Source organism: Ailuropoda melanoleuca, chromosome 4 (assembly GCF_002007445.2).
Source record: "Ailuropoda melanoleuca isolate Jingjing chromosome 4, ASM200744v2, whole genome shotgun sequence".
Taxonomy (NCBI): Eukaryota; Metazoa; Chordata; class Mammalia; order Carnivora; family Ursidae; genus Ailuropoda; species Ailuropoda melanoleuca.
The window spans coordinates 29,326,315-29,346,023 of NC_048221.1; the positions used below are offsets into that span (position 1 = coordinate 29,326,315).

Here is a 19,709-nt window from a genome sequence, read left to right on the forward strand (position 1 = left end):
TAAAAAGAAGGACCCTAGCAAAAATTAGTGAATTTCAGTTTAATCACCATATTCTCACATTTCTAAATCACCATTAGGTTCACACACATTTTTCCTATTTGCTTTGGACCATTCAAGTTGAAAATACAAAGGGAAGCTGCATATTTATAGCCCAAATTTATCTGTGCCAAATTAGACATAGGATAATCTGACCCATTCAAAGACTTCAGCTTCCCAGATCCCGTAGTGACTTGTTTTGACTACTGGCTGAGCCAGTTTGCAGATTGGTGTGTCACCATGAAACTTCTATTGGAACATTCTTCAGTTTGCAAATGCAAGTCATCTTGAGACCAAACAAATGGTCCTATTTATAGGCCTTCTCAAGGATCCAGCATAAGTTGGGAAAATCCTGTATACTAGACCAGTCTGACTGCACAAAAGACTTGGCAAATGACAGCAATGCACCTCCTGTTAGGGGTTAATTGGTCAGCTTCCCTTCTTTTTAAATACTAAAAATGCCCTACTTGGGGGAAAAAAACAAACAAACAAGAAAACTTCCCCTCCCCCACATTATAAAATACACCCTAAACAGTAAAATTCTGTAAAATCCATTCCTTCAAAATCCCCTGAACTTAAAGGAAGAAAGAAGGCCAAACAGAAAACATCAGGTAGGCTGTTGGAATCCATGAATATGCCCTTATTTTCATATTTTCTGGAAAAATCTTAAATGTTAATATACAAAGTTTATTTAACAACATTTTTTTTTCTTTTTACCATGAAATGTCCATGAATCTGTATTTAAATCTCAGGAAGAATTCACTGGCCTCCACAAAATACACGTGACAGTTTTTTATGGTAACTTCTCATGTTTCTATTACAGTCTACAACTCTCTTTAGGTGTGGTTTTTAGATTTAGATTTTGTTTACACAAAATATAGCTCACTAATGCACTGAACACATTTATACAACTGATGTGTGCATGTACACACTTGATTTAGGAAAATGGAAGCCATTTTAAGCGTTTTGTTTCTTAGCAGGGAATTAGCCCAGAGAAAAATGCTATTAAATATAATTTATAAATCAGGGGCACCTGGGTGGTGCAATTGATTGAGTGACTGGCTCTTTGATTTCGGCTCAGGTCATGGTCTCAGGGTCCTGGGACTGAGCCCTGAGTCATCGGGCTTCATGCTCAGTGAGGAGTCTGCTTGAGATTCTCTCTCTCTCCCTCTCCTGTTGTCTCTCCTCCTGCTAGCATGGGCACCTTTTCTCTCTCTCAAAAAATAAATAAGTAAGTAAATACATAAATATAATCTTTTAAAAAGTATAATTTACAAATCAGAGAGGGGTTTCCATGACAGGAAAAAGCATGGAAATTGGGGCGCCTGGGTGGCTCAGTCGTTAAGCGTCTGCCTTCGGCTCAGGGCGTGATCCCGGCGTTCTGGGATCGAGCCCTGCATCAGGCTCCTCTGCTGGGAGCCTGCTTCTTCCTCTCCCGCTCCCCCTGCTTGTGTTCCCTCTCTCGCTGGCTGTCTTTCTCTGTCAAATAAATAAATAAAATCTTTAAAAAAATTTTTTTTGCTTCTTAATTGCCTATATCAGTGTGAATAGTTTTCTCTTAAAATAGATGAAACAAACTAACTTTATGTCTGGAAGGTAGTAATACAGAATTCACCAAGAAAAACAGGTGATTAAAAAAGTCACGATTTTGACATTGACTGCAAATTTGTTTGCAGCTGCCAGAATTGCGCTGAAATGATACAGGGGATAGAGAATGTTATTTTACAAATTGAGGAAGAGACATGCAGGGATAATAGAATTTGTCAAAGATCACAGGTTGGAACTATATCAGTTGAAAACTAAAAATATCCTTTTTTGGGGGTTTAGTTTCACATAATTATATTTGAAAATTCTATCAAATATCAATTTCTCTTCTGTTGACCCCTATAATTTGTCAATGTTAATTATACAGGCTTAGATTTCTATAGAGCTGCTAATTAAAAATCCTGGCTCAATATTTTGGGGAACCTGTTCTCACAGAAGCAATGAAATACTTTTCCTAGAGAGGTAACCCTCAAACCTGAGCATGCCTCAGAATGACCTGGAGCATGGGGCTGAGAATTTGCTTTTCTTTTTCTTTTTCCTTTTTCTTTCTTTCTTTCTTCTTTCTTTCTTTCTTTCTTTCTTTCTTTCTTTCTTTCTTTCTTTCTTCTTTCTTTCTCTTTTCTTTCTTTCTTTTTAATATTTATTTATTTGAGAGAGAGAGAGCGAGCAAGCAAGAGCCTGGGAGAAGGGGCAGAGGGAGAGGAGAGAGAGAATCTTAAGCAGACTCCCTACCTACTGCAGGGCCAAGCATGAGATCACAACTCAATCTGAAATCAAGAGTTGGCCGTCCAACCAACTGAGCCACCCAGGTACCCTGGGAATCTGCAAGTTCTCTAATGCTGCCGGTTCAGAGACCACACCTTGAGAACCTCTGCTTTCAAGCAAGAAAATATTTGGTGGGTGGCTCTTTTAGTGGCTAAAAGGGTATGTTTGATTCAAGGTTACCAATTTCCCTTGGACTGGAGTGAGTTTGGAAGCAGAGATCTCCAAGCATAACAGTCCACTTACAAAGTCACAATTCCTTCCAGAAGTGGTGTTTGCACGGTTTCAAGGTGTCATCCCAAGCAATGCTGGTTGTAAAATAAGTAGAGAAACTGTATTAGTGTCTCTCAGAAGCCGTGCTTTTGTGTTTTTTGTTTTGTTTTGTTTTTCTTTCTGGAAACATTTGGAGGTGATTCTATCATTGTCATAAAACTGGCTCAGCATCTTGTTCCTTTCTCCATACTTTTAACACTTAAGGAGTCACAAAGAATGAGAGAAGAGGGATAAAGTTGGATTTTAAATTCCTAGCTAGTAAATCCCAGGCTGAGATGCATCTTTCCTTAGAACACGTGTTTAGAAGCCCCAAATCCCTCATCCTCCTGTGTCCTGAATGGTGCATTTTCTGCCCTCTTGTTTTTTTTGCTTCTTAGCATCCACTGTCACCTTTTAACAACACCTGAATGTCCTTTGGAAGAATGACCTTGGCCTCACTGTGGGTACTCTTCAGGGGAAGGGTAAATTGGGATCCTGTTTTCCTGCTGTTTATACTAAGGGCCTTCCTACAAGCCAATTCCTGCCTTTCGTGGCCACTGTGCATCTAAGCTGGACTATGACCTAAGCTCAGCCAACTGGACACACTTTTCTGGAACCTTTACATTGAGTAAATTATGCATAGATAGAAGAAACAGCTGTGATTTGCACACCCTAGCAGCTGTGCCCTGACCAAACAGATTGTCCTCACAGGTCGGTAGTTCTTAATTTTTGGCTGTACTCAAATCTGTACATACGAAAGCTTTGGGAGGTCTCAGCCTCAAGCTATTGATTCAATTCCTATGCAGTGGGCCTAGACATTTGTTGCTTTTAAACCTCCCCAGGTTATTACAACATGTCGTTTAGGGGTGCTTCTGTCCTGTTTCCTACTTTTCTGTAGCTGCCTTGATTCCAGTTTTCTCCTCCCTTTCTCTGAGGCTCCCATCATCATTCCCCAAGAAACTTAGATGACAGATGATCCAGACTTAGTGTTCGTTACTTACACTGAACTGATGTGAGTTCATAAAGCACATGTCTCCTACTTCTTAGTAGAAGGAGGGGATATGTGCTTTAATAGTAGAAGCGCTTGATGCCTTTTGAACCTAGCTTTAGAATCACACACACACATACACACACACACACACGACAAGGAAATGTGGTCCTGGGTCTCTGGTTCCACCTAACTGCACACTGGCTAACCACTCACTTCTTGCATATCATGATCCTGCAAACCTGAGACGATCTGCAGGTCAGGTGCCGTCATTTCTGGAGCCCTGTCAGAGACTGGGCGCTCCCCCACCTGCAGGCCACCACTGCCACCAGAAGTGGGTCTCTCAGCCACAACAGACTATATCACATCTGACACAGCAGGCATCTCTTGAATCCACCTTTCAAGTTTTCGGCAAACCATTTTCTCACTGTCCTTCACAAAGTTGACATTTTCGGCAGCACGATAGGAAAGATGTCATGTCGGCTGCTCTTCAAGTCCTTGTCATCATGGTCAGCTGCAGTTCTGTCACCTTCACTCTCCTCACACTCTCCCATCTTGAGCCATGTCACAAATAATAATTTATCTAGAGTTGTGTCTTTCCTTTTTTTTTTTGTCAGACTGAAACTACCATAAGCCCAGCTGCCCATCCTTTAAGTTACTAGTTACACAGAGTATTCTCCCATTCCCCAAATGCTTCCGGGTTGGAGCTTATGAATTAATGTTTATTATTGGAGTAATCGAATATGATTAAGTCCTAGGCTTTTAATGTGAAAGATTTTATTTTGATATTTGAAATTAAGTGTGAATAATCTAGTCAAAGAAACAAAGTGGCAATGTGCTTTGTGAAAGCAAATTTAATCTGGTTGGGTCGTTGAACTGTCCCTACACACCCAGGTAAGCACACAGATTCCTGGCCTTTTGTTACCCAGCTAGCACAGTTCTCCACATTATGCTGAAAGCTGGGACACAGAACCCTTGTTTGGAAGGCTAGGTATCTTTTCAAGGTCAGGTTACTAAATTAATTCAAAACTTACAGTGACAGATGTGTTCTGATATGGCATCTATTTGGTGATCAAGTGTAGAACCCAGGTGGGAAAGAAAATGCATGGATTCAAAAGAGGAAGAGTGTCTGGTCCACTTCTCTGCATACAGCCAGCTTTAAGCTCCAATCACTACCAACAAGGGGTAAAACTCCAGCTGAAGTGGGAATATACTTTCTCTCCAAATGCAAATGTCCACATATGCTGGTGCAGGCACCGTAAACATGATATATTCTCCCTCTCCAAATGGATGCATGCCTGCAGACCGCATTATGGATCCCTGAAAATGTCCTTAAACAAGCATGATAACTGAATCCTACTTGCTACTAAATTGTTCCAGCCCAGAAACATGAGAGCTTAAAGGGCCAGAATGGGACAGAATATCTCAGTAGATGTTACTTGCAATGCTCCCTAAATAGAACATTTAGGCCAAACACACTCTCTTAGCCTCTCTCTCTCTTTTAAACGGACTTCTCCTAGCAACTCTTTATCCTTATAACTTTTAGAGTGATACCTCTGAATTTAATCCTAGAGTGGAATATTTTCCTTTGTCTCTTTCAAGTGGCTAATAGCTACAAATTCAAGATAACACCAAAGCATTATCATCTCCAAAGGAGACATCCCTGCTTGCTCATCTGGATGGCTTGTATAATCTCTAGCTTAATTATGCACTGTAATTAGGACTCTCACATCCAATAGTCACTGCTTCATTATGAAAGCCCAGCCTTTCCCTTTCCTCTCCTTTCCCTCCAGCCCAAACCCTTTTTTCTAATTATGCCCTGATGCCCTGGGGCTCAGACACGCTGCTAAAACAAATATATCACAGTGTTTGTTTCACAAAGACTAAGACAGGAAGCAACAACAGGCAGTTGCTACAACCTTACGATGGGCACTGAAGCTTCTTGACGTTGGCTACTATTAATTTGAAAACGAGGCTTGGAGAGGGCAAAAATATACCAGTGAGGTCTTCTTTGACTTTTTTCTGTTTTTCTAACCATGTAGCTAAAACACAACAATATCAGAAGGTATCTTTGCTCTCTCTAAAGATGGGAGTGTTTGAAGTTTCTCCCTACCAAACAAATCTCAAAGAATATGGATGCTATTAATAAAGGGACACTAGTCAAAGTGGTGTAGACTCAGACCAGGTGCTGAATGGAGAACCCAAGCGGTGAGTACAGAAATCGTATAAAATGTACGCATTGTAGGAAAGCACGTATTTCTTTTCCCAGAGAAGGATCAATTTCCAAAATTGGTACTATACAGATTTTTCTCTTTGAGGAATAAGATAAGAGATGGGTTTTTGTTGTTGTTGTTGTCGTTTCTAGACAAACATAGAAAATTAGGCTTTAGATTCTATCCTTAACTCCTTATGTATAGACTCTGAGTGGTTAGACCAATAATATGTGTGGCTTTTTGGTATCACACCCACCCTGGAAAGTGTGTAACATCTGAAAATACGTTTTTACCCCAGTAAATTCAACGACCATAGGATGAGGACACATGTTGAAATTTTAGAAAGGAAATGTATATTATTTGATGATTTGCTATGGGCCAGAAAGATTGCTCCAATGGAATAGATAATTCAGCATATTTTAAAATATTTTATGTCTGAGTTGGAAAATCTGCTGTTTTCATGGGGCAAATTTCCTTTAGGAATGGAGTCACATGGATTAGAAATTTGACTATAAATCTAAAGAGAATTCCTCTTTAGGATGCAGACTTTTGCTTGAAATGTGCTTGATTACCCCCTCCCCCCTTACAAGTAATTCCTATTAGATGAAGTTGCTTCTTTAGAATTTAAAGAGCATGACTCAGTTATATATGCAAGGCCAACACCTGCTCAAAGCTGGAAGGCCAACCAGTCACATGCCCCAAGTACACTAATGTCCTATGTGAGTGTGTAACATTATACCAAGAATGTGGAGGCCACTGTCATCCCCCATTCATGCCTGCCCGCTACTCAAGTGCTGTACTCAGAGCTCAGTAAAACCAAACAGTCCCTGCTGCACTGTTCTCTCTCCGTCTTTTGGGGAGGGAGAGTTAAAAAGCACTAGACATAATATCTTAAGGAAGGTACGTGTGTGACAGGGATGAGAGGAAGGAGGGAAGAGAAAGAAGAGAGGGGGAGAACAGGGAGAAAGGTGAGATTGGAGTGAAAGAGAAATACTGACATGTGCAAAAATGACTGATTTACTTCCAGGAAAGCATTCACAAAAAATAAATGAAAGAAAATATTATGCAACACAGATTGGGAATGAGGAACCAACACCAGAGGCAAGGACATGGTCAACAAAGCATTTGCTGTGGTCCAGGGGGGAGAAGATAGATACCTGAACTCTGGTAGTGGCACTGAAGAGAAGGAGTAGTAGATGGGCTTGAGAGATACTTAAGGGCATTGACGGGGCACAGTAACTGAATTCCTGTGATGTGCTGAGGGAGAAGGACGAGTCTAGGACAGCTCCCATGGTGCTGCCTTGGGAAACCAGGTAGATGGAATTACTCACTGACATAGGGGGACTGGCGGAGTAAGAGAGGAGAAAAATGAGTTTAATTGGATTGTTCAGTAACTAAAATCTAACTCACAAGGATCAGAGAGTCTCTGCACAGAAGCAGCACCTTGGCTCCAGATACATCTCCCAAAGGAATCCTGGGACACGTTTTCAAAGATTTCTAGAACTCATGCTCTCTTACATCTGCTTGCAGACTCATTAATCTATGCAGCTTACTTTGGATTGGGGCGGTTGGCATTATGGATTTGTTAATTGCTGATACAATGTACTTTCTACACAGGCCATATGTGAAGAGCAGCACTGGCATTCAAGAAATGTTAAATAATAATGTAAATGAGAAAAATTTCCAATCCCAATAATAAAGGGATCCAAGGAACATTGACGCAACTTGCAATCATCGGAGCTGTTTGATTGCCTTGTCACTGTGGGACAGTGACCAAAGTGATGCTAATCTAAATGTCATCTAGAAAGAATACTAAAAATATTATGGTGAAAATTAAGTACTGCAACCTTAGGAGCTGATTTAAGAATTAGAAGATATAGCGATTTACATCTGTGGGTTTTATGATCGCCAAGTGCAACCAGCTGAACATACTCACATTTTCTTTCTCTTTCTCTCTCTCTTTGAGAAAATGCGTTCAGTTTTAAAGAGCTGGCCCAAACTAATGTTCCCTCAATCAGTGGTTCTTTTTTTCTTTTTAAAAGATTTTTTTATTTATTTGAGAGAGAGAGACAGTGGGGGGAGGGGCAGAGAGAGAGGAAGAGAGAGAGAATCTTCAAGCAGGCTCCTGGCTAGGTGCAGAGTCCAATGCAGAGCTCTATTCTAGGATCGTGACCTGAGCCAAAATCAAGAGCTGGCCAACCAACTAACTGAACCACCCAGGTGCCCCCTCAACCAGTGGTTCTTAAACCTTGCCACATATTAGAATCACCAGGGGAGATTTTTAGAATGTGATGCTTAGGCCATAATCCCGATCAATTAAATCAGAACCTCTGCAGGTGGGGCTAGGGCATCACCATTTCTTAGGCTCTCCAAGTGATTCCAATGTGTAGCCAACTTTGACAACCAAGGCCTTAACTAAGTGAGATCTGAAGACCAAATGGCCTATAATTACTTGGGGAGGAAATGATTAAAAGCACAGATGCCTGGCTCCATCTAAGCCTTGCTGAATCAAATTATCTGAGGATAGGATCTAGTACTCTCCATTTTAACAAGCTCCCTATGTGATTTATATGTACACTACAGTGTGAGAACTACTGCACAAGGTGAAAATCAGTGGTGGCAACTCTTACGCCTTTAGACACAAAAAAGAAACAAAAAATCCAAGTAAAAAGGAGAAATTCAGCCCATCACCTGGGACTTGTTTGTAGAGGGCTGTCCTGTGCATTGTAGGGTATTTAGAAACAGCCTTGGCCTCTACCCATTAGCTGACATTAGTACCACTGTTGTCCTCCCCTCCCCAAGGTGACAATCAAAAATGTCTTCAGACATTGTCAAATGTCTCCAGGGGGAAAGATCACCCACACCTTCCCCCCAGTCAAGAACCACTGTTCTAAAAATGCTGAACACATGGATGGTCCCATAACTTCCAGTGCCTAGAATTATAAGTAGCTATCATCTTCCTGATTGACCAGATGTGTCTACTTTTGATTAGATGCTGTGGCTTCACATAGGCATATGGAGATGTGGTGCAGGCTTACAGAGAAGATGGGAAAAACTCAGTCATCAGCAGCTGAGTGGTCATTCATGATTTCCAGCTATAACAGGGCAGGTCTCTGCCTCCACCTTTGGGTCTGCTAGTTATTAATAGGTAAGAAGTTGATAATTATATAAAAAGCTACATTATGCCTAATCTGAAGCTGGTTGTGAGGTGATGATAGGAATGGGTTCTATTCAGTTAAATTCAATTAAAGGGCAATTTGTTTCCATGACTCATGACTGCCTTCTTAATCTGGGCCAAAAAAATAGATAATATCTCCACATGCAAATAGTGTTCATCCTGGAGAAAGAGGTTAGGAAAATGGATTCCCTATACCAAAAGGTTGTTAATGCTCAAAGGAGACTCTGCCCTTATGTGGTCTGAAACTCTAGGTACACTCTGGTTCTCTCACAAGGCCAAAATTACCAGGGGAGCCATGCTGATTTTGGACATCTTTAAGACAAAAATGGAAAACCCTTTAATTAATTCAGATGACTGCTATAGTATCTAGCCTGGAAACGTTGAAACTCATATCAAATGGCTGAATTTGGCATCTTACACCATCCACAAACACAAGCTCCAAAGTCAGACTATCTGTGTTTGAATTAGGATTGCATACTTGTTTGCTACAGCGTAAGTGATTGAACTTATCTGAGCCTCAAACTCCTCAGATGTTAGATGAAGCTAATAATAATAATAATACTTCACGGGGATGTAATAAGGATAAAATGAGATGATGAATCTAAACAGCACTTCACACAGTGCCTGGCATATAGCAAGCAGTTATTAAGTGGCAGCAATTATCCTTACTTGAATTAAATGTTATTTATGGAATATAACAATGGCTTATTTAATTTGTTATTATAATCCATAGAAGATAATTTTAGAGGTTGGCGGAATATCACAGATACTATGATTCTATGTGTTCATTCTGCAGATGAGAAAACAGAGGCACAGAAATGAGATACAATAATTTTAGATTCATGCAAAACAGACTCTAATACTCAGATCTCTAGAATCTATACACAATGCTGATGTACTGAAAAGAAGAAGAGCTTTGGACTCAGAATATCTGAGTTTGCCACTTATATCTGCAGACATTCAGTTTCATCCTCTGCAAAATGGATGTAAAAAATAGCTGACCTGAAAATGTTATAGCAAATCAGATGGAATGTATTAAAGTATAAACTACGGAGTGCTACACAACTGATACTTAATATTATGATTTCTTCTGCTTTAAACAATGCAATACATGCATAGACCCTGGAACACACATAAGCTTCTCAAAGTACTATTCAAGATCCTTTCTGATAGTTTTTCCTGGCACAGGGCAGGCTCGATCAAGTGTGCCGGTTTACTTTCTGTTTCAACGCTGATCACTGCAAAAGCAGCACCTTGGACAGCATCCAGAGAGGCTTCTTTGAGGTACCTGTAACGTTCTCTATGTGCTTTATTGGCAGCAAGCTACCGTTGCCTTGCAGTCTGACTCTCGTAGGGAAATGCAAACAGAAACTTCACTTCACCTCCATCCTTACATACTGAAAGTTTGAAAAATAGGGGTTCACATGGAATCAGGGCTTTCTTTGACCTTCACTAACAGATCTGGACATGTTGATTGACAGCCTGCCACATTCTCTAGGAAGAGAAAGTTGGTATTTTCATTCAGTCTGCCTACAAGTGAACTGTATATACTTCAGGACTTAGAAATAATCCAGTGAACAAATTCATACTAAAGCATAAAACATACCTGCTTGTGAACTTTGTGTCGCTTGGCAATGCCAGGGTCAGAATGTCAGTTTCAAAACCACAACAACAAAATTTAAAAAAAATTTTTTTAAATGTCAATGTTAATTTGTGGTAAGGGTAGAGAAGATTAAGGACATAGGATAACACTAGAAATATTTGCAAATCAAGTTTAAAAGGAGAAAAAGCCACCCATTTTCCATTTTATCAATTCACAATGAAAGCAGCCCTAAAGGACAAAGAAAACAGAAGTGGATAAGTATAATTTTAGAACTTGAAAGTGGCTTCACAGTGACCTCATTATATAAGTGATTCTACTAAGAGCCATTAGTGATAGGTTTTATTTTGTGTTCTTATTATAAATCATTATCTAAAGATAGCTTTGTTTCATGAGATCAATGCAGAACTGAAAAGGGTTTGCTAAAAATGATGGGGCTACTATAAATGTATAGACCCGGCTTATGACAACCCATTCTATTTGCTCCTTATACATAATTTCAAAATTATAAAGCATGGGTTGCTTAGTACGAATGACTTGGTAAGGTACCAGGCCCTTAACTGGATGCCACTAAAAAAGCAATCTGATTCATGATTCTGTTTATGTATTGCTCAGTTTTTTCAATATGAATATGTTTTAAGAGTCACTAAACACCTGACTCAAATTCAGTCCTAATGCATGGTATTTTGCCCATTGCTAGGATTTTCTTTTAAAGTGTACCTTTGAAAAACCTTAAAGGAACAGAAGCTTCAGAAATACACAAAGCTCACTGTTTGCTAAGGTGTAAGTCATGGCACAAATGGGGGGAATGTCACAGATATTATTATAAAACACAAGCCAATGCACACGTAATGTCTTACCTTTTGGGCTCTGGATTTGCCTGGGTTTTGTAATCTTTTCTTTTTTTGGATTCCTTTTTGGTATCTTTTTTAGCCTCTGGTTCAGATGGGGAGGGAGTTTTGCTCCCTTGAGGGTCTGTATTTGGTGGCAGCCCACTAAGGTATACATACATTTGTTGACTTTGGAGAGGGGGTGGTCGCATGGGGCATGCACAGAGGGTGGCCAGCCACAGGAGAATCAAGAGCACACATGCATCACAAACAAAAGAAAGAAAAAGAAGGATGCATCAAACAGCAAGAGCAAATGCATTCAAACTAAAATAATAAGCAAAAAAAAAATGCAAACTTGCATAAGGAAAATCGGAACTGAAAAGAAAATAAGAAATCCAAAACTGTTTCCATGACAAGATGTATAAACCTAACTGTGAATCAAGTGGCAGTCTTACAATATGAAATCCAGACAATGTGTATCATAATTCATGATGATGTTTACCAGGGAGTTTACAAAAACACTTCATTATTTTATAACACTTTCTTATTCAGTAACATATGTAGAATACAGTGTGACAACCCAGAGAATATAATGCAACTTCTCTCTCTCTCTTTAAAGAATTCAGTCCAAGAGGCTGTAACAGATAGTCATCAAAGTGTACATATTTATAAAAAGCAGAGTTATGCACAGATACTCCCCAGGTATCAGAGTTTTCTTAAATATTTTTTATGTAAATAAAAGGTCATGTACTAGGCTAGCAAACCTTATAACAATGGGAAGGGATGAAAACCTTGTTGCCTGTTAAATATTCAAACCTACAATGCTATTGTTACCTAGTTCTAAATGTTGAAGTTGCATCTCATAAACGCTACCGGCGTCAGAGAGAAGAAAAGCACAGGGCAAATCCCACAGATATTTCAGAATCATCTAGCTTGCAAAGATGAAGATAACTGACAGTCTGATTTAAAATAAATTCAGCCAATTTGGGATTCTCCCACATGTGAATTTCCCCACAGCACCAACTTTTTTGGGTTTCTGAAGCCACCTAGTTTTTCCTGGATGTGTCTTTCCTGGCTATTGGTTGAGGTGCTCGAGGTAAAGCAGGCTTGTCTTCCTAGTAACGTGAGGCTACATACGTTGGGATAGTAAACTGGCTGTGGCAATGTGGAAATTTATTCCATGTCTTCAGAGCCAAATGGTAATGTTCCTAAATTATTTGCTGCTTTGCATTATTCAGAACATGGATCTTTTCCTCCAGGAGCTGGGCAACGTCTAAAGAAAGAGAGTACTTAGTGTGGAGTTAGGAGAACTGATGTTCTGGTCTTGTCTATAAAACCTATAAAATGAGGGGGTTGGCTACACTGTGATCTCTGAAGTTCTTCCCAGCTCTATGGTTAAACTGTAAGTGTTATGATTATCTTTGCCTTCCAGCTTCACCTAGCTTATTTCAGCTCTGGAAGTGTGCTTGGCTTCCTCCTTCAGCAGGGCATTTGTACATGCTGCTCCTTTTGCCTGGAAGCACTCAACTCCTACACACGCTTCAGTTCTCAGCCCAAGCCTCTCTTCCTCAGGGACACCCTCCCTGCCATCCTAACACCCCGTCTGAGCTGCCTTACTTTATTAGATGCTAGCATGGAATATTATTCCTTGTTGTCAGAGCACCAATCTCTATGTAACCCTGTCCTCGTTTGGTGTCTTGTTTGCTCACCGTGTATGCTGAATGTGTATCAGAGTACCTGACACTCAGTAAGTAATCATTAAATATCTATGGAATGAATGATAACGAATGATGAGAACAACAAAGGTAAACATTTATGAAGCTCTTACCATGTTCCAGGCACTGTGCTGAGCCCGCCTGCATCCTCTCAACACCATGAGGACACTACCCTGTTTTACAGATGACAAAACTGTGGCATGGGGGGTTTCATTACCATCCAGCATCTTTGCTGGTAAATGGAGGAGCCATGATTTAAACCTAGATTGTTCTACCTTCAGAGACCATTTTAGAAGTTTTGTTTGCCATCTTTTAAGTTTCTTGAAAGGAGAAGAAACTAAGATCTTTGTGTTCGTGTGTGTGTGTGTGTTTCTGTGTGTGTGTGTGTGTGTGTGTGTGTGTGTGTGTGTGTGTGTGTGCTATAGAAGGAATGGGCATAGACACAAAGTTAGAGATGATTCTAAAAGCAGGACCAATCATAAAGCATTGCCCGTGCTTTAAAAAAAATTTTTTTTTTTTGGAGGAATACCTCTGGACGAGCGCTTACCTGTTCCCGTGCACGTGGGATGCGCAGAAGGCAAAGCTGTAGTGGAGCAGGGTGGGGTCAATCATGGCGCCATTTTCTGCCCGTTCAAGCAAATCTCTGAGGTAGCAGAGATGTCGGTGACACCCTCGGACTCCGTTTCGGGCGCAATACTCGTCTAGGACAAACACCTGGCCAGGACTGAACCAGCCCTGTTTGGGGAATAAAGGAGAGACTTTCTTTTAAATACAGGTTTTTATTGTTGGGGGTGGTGTTTTGTTTTGTTTTGAGAGCTGCTACAGTTGGGGGTGACTGGAGAAGGGGGTTCAAAGATTGCGAGACCAAACACCTTTTGATTTCTTCTAAGTGCCAGCCACTGTGCTAACCCCCGTATGTGTGCTGGCTGCTTTAACCCTTGTACCAGCCCTGTGAGATAGGTCCTGTTATCCCTGTTGGATGGGTGGGACAATCGAATTGAGGGAGGATGTGGAATTTCCCTGGGATCCCAGAACTAGTACATGCTGGAGTCTGGATTAGCAGACAGCATGATTCCAGAAACAGAATCTCACCTGCTGCCCTAACACTGAACCATACACCTTCCAAGAGCATTGGAGGGGGGACAGGGTGAAATCTTGGTTACTGATAAGACAAAGCAATAACATGAGGTCTTAAATTAGTATTGTGCTTTACACGAAGACCTTTCACTTGAGCCCCATAGCAATCTTGTGAGGTGGGCAGGGTAGGTTTATCTCCATCTCATAGAAAAGGAAACAGAAATCTGGGCTGCTGAGTAACTCACAAATAATACGAAAGAGAAGCAGTGCTGGCTTACTCAAAGTCTTCTGTTTTTCCTACTCTGAAGCACTAAGAAATATTAGCATTGGTCTACATACATGCCAGGACTTCATAAATTCTTTCACTTTGAAAGAAAATCTTTTTTAAATTTTAAAATCAGGATAATGACACAACCTTGCAAAGAGAGCAAAGTGACTACGTTCTCAGGTTGTGAATCAGACGTGATTCAATTAAACTCAGAGGTGCTTCTGATGCCCTGGCTCAGCATTTTGTTTCATTTTTCCCCCCTGGCCATTATTTGTTTTCTTATTATTTATTTGCTTGCTGTATGACCAGATGAAACTCTGCTATAAAAGAGAACCTGGATGGGATCTCTGATTCAGAGCAGATTGGGAAGCATGATGGCATAGAAATCTTTGCCTCCATGATGCACTTAAAAAAAAATAGATGCTCAAAAAGGCTGAGGGGTTTGCCACTCAAGGTCACCCATCAGCCAAGCCAGAAATCAAATTGCTTCTTCCGGTTTTGGTACCTTTCTGAAGCAAAAAGATACAGGTTTCCCTCACTATCCGAAAATGGAGAGTTCCTATAAAACATTTCATAAGCCAAAATGGTGTAAAGTGAAGAAGCAATCACCATTTCGTACAAGTGAAAATCCTCTTTGGATCTCTTTTGGTTATTGAAAACAAGTACTAATATAGGTCTTTTCATAAAAGCGAAGTGGCATAGAGTAAACTTTTGGGTAGTGGTGGGGGTGGGGGGGTCAACCTGTAAACCAATTGAGGTTGGTACTTTGTAAGCTGGGAATTTAAAATTGTTTTAAATATAAATTTCGTTTTACTTTGAGGGTCCTCTCTGAGTCTTGCAAATATCACTCCGTCTTGGGAGAGAAAAGGCAAAAGGAGAAAGTGATGGCGGGTGTGTGGGGAGGGGAGGGCAGGTACAGGCCATAGAGGTGCAAAGAGAGAGGCCTCCGCAGTACTCTGATCTTGTATTAGTGATCTGGGGACTCTTCAATTGACAACATGCAGCTCAGCAATGCATCCAACGAAAGACGGCATCTTTCCTATTTCAAATTATAAGTTACTGCAGAGGGCGGGAGAGTAGTCGAGGCAGTGGGCTGCCCCTATAGGCAACTTCTTTGCCACTCCATCTGCTACCCCAAATGCTAAATCTTAGAAACAACACTGCTGTGAAAGATTAAAATATATTTTCTACGACTCAGATGACACCAAGTCTTTTGTAGATGCCAAAATAGCTGCTTTGAAAAGAGTTGAAGAAATATCAATTAGGAACTCAGTCGAAGACACAGAAAAATTTATGTATCCCTGCTGGTCGGTCTCCAAAACTAACTGAAAAAAAAAAGATTGTAATAATGAGAAAATGAAATATATAGAGGCAGAAGATAAGGTCCTTTTAATTGCTGTTATTTTCTGAAATTTTGGGATAATGATTAATAGATACAGGTATACAAATGCAGAAGGAAACTATTTTATGGTATTTGTAATTAATTTTGGATTTTGGAGCGTATTTTTAAGCCTATACATGATTAATAGGAAGCAAGCTTCAACATTTCACTTCTGGTTTAATTTTTTAGAGGGCATTTGCTAACTCTCTTTAGTGACTGAATCTCTTAGCGAAAAAGAATATTGTTTTTAAAATGATGTGAAAAAAGTCTTGAAAATAATCCTTTAAAAAATTCCTCAAGAGAATAGGAATTAAGCTCAGCAGCATATTCTTACAACTTTCATGAATGCAATTTATAATTACATGAATAATCACATAATCATAAGAAACACATTTGAGAAAAATTGCCTTGCAATGCAAGGTAAGCTTTTTTTTTTTTTTTTTTAAATCAAAGTGAAGTGTTCCTTTCCAATTTGGCAAAGTTCAGATTCTTCTGATGAAGTGATTCTAAACCCGAGATCATCAATGAATCTTTTATGAGACGCAGATTAATAAATTATTCCGTATAATCCCGCTTCTACTTTTAAGACTATTTTTTTCCTACTATTTTTAATAGTTTGGCTTCTGGTTACAGGAAAAAAAAACCCAGAATTTAAAATAAAAAGTAGTAAGAATAGATGTAGGAAATAGCCATGTCATTTAGAAAGAAGACAGATTTTCATTATATTTACATTAATGTCAATAATATGTTAACCTTATTAAATCATATAATATTGGCAAAATACACATATATTAACCTTAGTGTTTAGAGTCAGGGCTGAGACTTTTCCTCTGTGTAAAGTCATTTCATTATTTCCCTTCACCTTCCCCATCTATAAAGTGGGATTAATATAATTTACCTTTAAGAAATGAAATAACAATTTACGGTTTGGAGAAGGAAATAAACGGGGTCTTTTTAGGCTTCTGAATTTGCTAGTATAAAGCCCAAAATGTATCTTCAGGAATCCAATAAAGACAGAATTTTTAAAAAGACATAATAGTTGTCCCTTGAATTTAAATGATTTAAATCTAGGCTTAGAACAGGATTTCAAGAAATGTTGATGCTCTTACTGGACAGCTGGACTTCCAAATGTCTAAAGCACCATAAAAAATTCCCCCGAAGGGTGAAAGATGCTTTGAATACTACCAAAAAACTAGAAGCCATCCAAACAAACACACACACAAACAAACAAACCCAAACCAGTTCAGCTTATGAAAAGCGAGGTGAAGTTTATTTACAAATCATTTTAATTTTTGAAAAATAAACAAAAAGAACACATTCATTTCTGAGACAGAAGCACAGGGTCTTATCATCTGAGGAGGGGAGGGAGGGGGGATCTTAAAGTCTAAGAAACCGAGGCAATTTTTACAAGTTCTCCACAAGCAGGTGCCAAACTCGATTACCCTCTTGGGAATATTTCTCAAGTAGCAGCTGAAAAGGGGGAAGCTTAGCTAGGGAGGCTGGGGAATTGGATCCGTCTCTACTGATAACTTCCTCCCGCTCTGTCTTCTTTCTTTGGTAAGTAAAACTATCTCCACCCAGGAAATCAAGAACACATTTATAATTGTTAAAGGGGCTCTGTAACAGAGAAAAAGAGCTTCTGATAGAAGGGTAGAGAACTATTTTATTAAATAAAAACGTTATCAGGTTTAAATTGCTGTAGACCAAAGAATATACTTGCCAGGCAAGAATAGGAATCATTAAGTCTGTGATCCAAAGTAAGGCGTTGCACCATCTCAAAGAGGGAAGCGTGGTCAAAGTTACAGGGGTTGGAAGAGATAAATTCATCCATGCCATGTTTTTGAGCTCTATCTGCGTCTGTTCATTTATACATGTAGAGAGAGACACAATTTAGAGAAACACATCACATTTTCTTTAACATTTCAAATACACAGGAATTCACTAGGCATTATGAACGCTAGCTGTTCCCTTGTTGCCTCCCACCAACATCCGCAAGATACTCTTTTTACCTCCCATTGTCAACTTGCATCACTCACTGGTGAGTTTATTGCATTTAGGCAAAAATATATTGGCATCAACATGTTTATCAAATGATCACAACTCCAGTGCATTTATGTTGTTCTTTAAAAACTAAGCACACGACCGTAACTTCGCCTGCATTTCACCAAACACTGAAAGCAGATCGGATCTTTGCTTATAAAAGCCTATTTAGCATTTTTTTAAAGTTTTTTAATAGATTCTGCCATTCCAGTGGTTATGTCTAGAGCAATTTCTCTACAATTATTGGGATTAGCTGGAAAAAGGGGTATGCTGATTTTCAGCAAAGTGACAATATTTGTATCCTCCCCTTCCCCAACCCATTGCCAATTTGGTTTCACAAAAGATTTGGGTCCCCACCCTCCAAAATTAAAAAAAAATAATAATAACAAAAGATTTTCTTTGAAACCTGGAGAATAAGTTAAATGGGAATTTAGGTTGTGATAGCCAAGGTCATTGCCTTATAGTGTGCTTACAGTTAGTGAAGCTTATGAAAGAGACAAACAGATTTACTCAGCAAGGGCTATGATCTGCCATTTATTGTGAATTAATAGTCTCAATGTATTCACACTTTTTCTTACAGGGTGAAGGCTGCAAGCAAAACCTCCTAAGGGCTAACTAATTAATCTCAATATGTGTAAGTACAATACTCTATACTCAGTAGGCAAAATAACTCAGAATTCAACTCAAGGGAGATCAAGTAAATCCTGAAGAGGTAGGAATGAAGATCCTATGCATTAAAGGAATCAGCTCACTCCACCTCATATTTACTCACTCTCCTGATACGCAGACTGCAAAGAAAAAGAGTCTTATATCAAATTAAGCCAGAGTTTATTCACCCCCTTGCATGCAGTATTCTACCGGAATACAGGGACCTTCCAGGGACCAGCGATGCAGTCTGGACAGGAGGAAAATCAATTTCTGACTTGAGAGGGTGTTTGGATATATTTTCATACATGGCCTTCATCCCAGGCAGTTTTTTTTCCTCCCCTTCCATGCTTGGGGTATGACTGAAATTTGAGTTTTGGTAGCAGGGTGACATTAAGAAGATGATTTCTTATCACATTATTGGTTCTGTGTATCCTTCAGACCTAAATCCATGGTATGTCAGATTTTTGCCTTCTTACTGTTTGACTTTTTAAATCTCTAGTGATTTTCCATAGAAGCAGCAAGTGGTCAGTGTCTGAACAGGATGTGTTGTTTATGCCCTAGACACACAGAAGCAGCGGTTTTCAGAAGACAAGTTGAAGAATGTGTATTTTAATACCCAATTAGCTCCATTAGGATGATGCAACACAAGCTTTTGGAAGGGATATCACATGTACGGGAATTACACTAGAAAGAATTCTCTTTGCTCTGTTAACTGCCTCGGATTTGTCTTCAAGAAAGTGCTTTCAGTTTCAGGTTAGGTGCTTTATCTATGAGAATTTCTTTTGTTGGCTGTTTGGGCTCCAAGCTGTATTTCTCCTTTGACTCAGGATGGTTAGGGAGAAGTGGCCAGGAAGGTGATGCTGGGGAGGAAGCCAGCTGCTTCCAGAGCGTCTGTGTGAGACTCCTCTGGCCCAAGGCAAACATCTTAAACCGGCTCCAGCTTCAGCTCTGTGCCCCGGGAGGGCACTCCTGCAGTCCAAGGGGCACTCTCCAAACCTGAGGGACAGATTATGCCCTCCCACTGTCCTCCGGTCAGTCCCAGGTCCGTTTAGTTTAGGAAAAATAACAGTGGGGTACACAAACTGCTCATCCTATTTCATCCTCATGAAAAGCCTCACCCACCTCGTGCCTCCCAATTTTAACAGATAGATGAGGCATTTTGGCTAGCACCAGCTT

General features: G+C 39.8%; 1 protein-coding gene across 1 annotated transcript in view; it reads right to left on the bottom strand.

The window, feature by feature from the left end:
* The window catches only part of CADPS (calcium dependent secretion activator), a 499,023-nt gene that overhangs the window by 119,962 nt on the left and 359,352 nt on the right, over positions 1-19,709 (bottom strand). Inside the window, 2 exon segments of the mRNA XM_034658585.1 lie at positions 13,667-13,854; positions 17,566-17,702. Of these exon segments, the coding sequence (XP_034514476.1) occupies positions 13,667-13,854; positions 17,566-17,702 (325 nt within the window).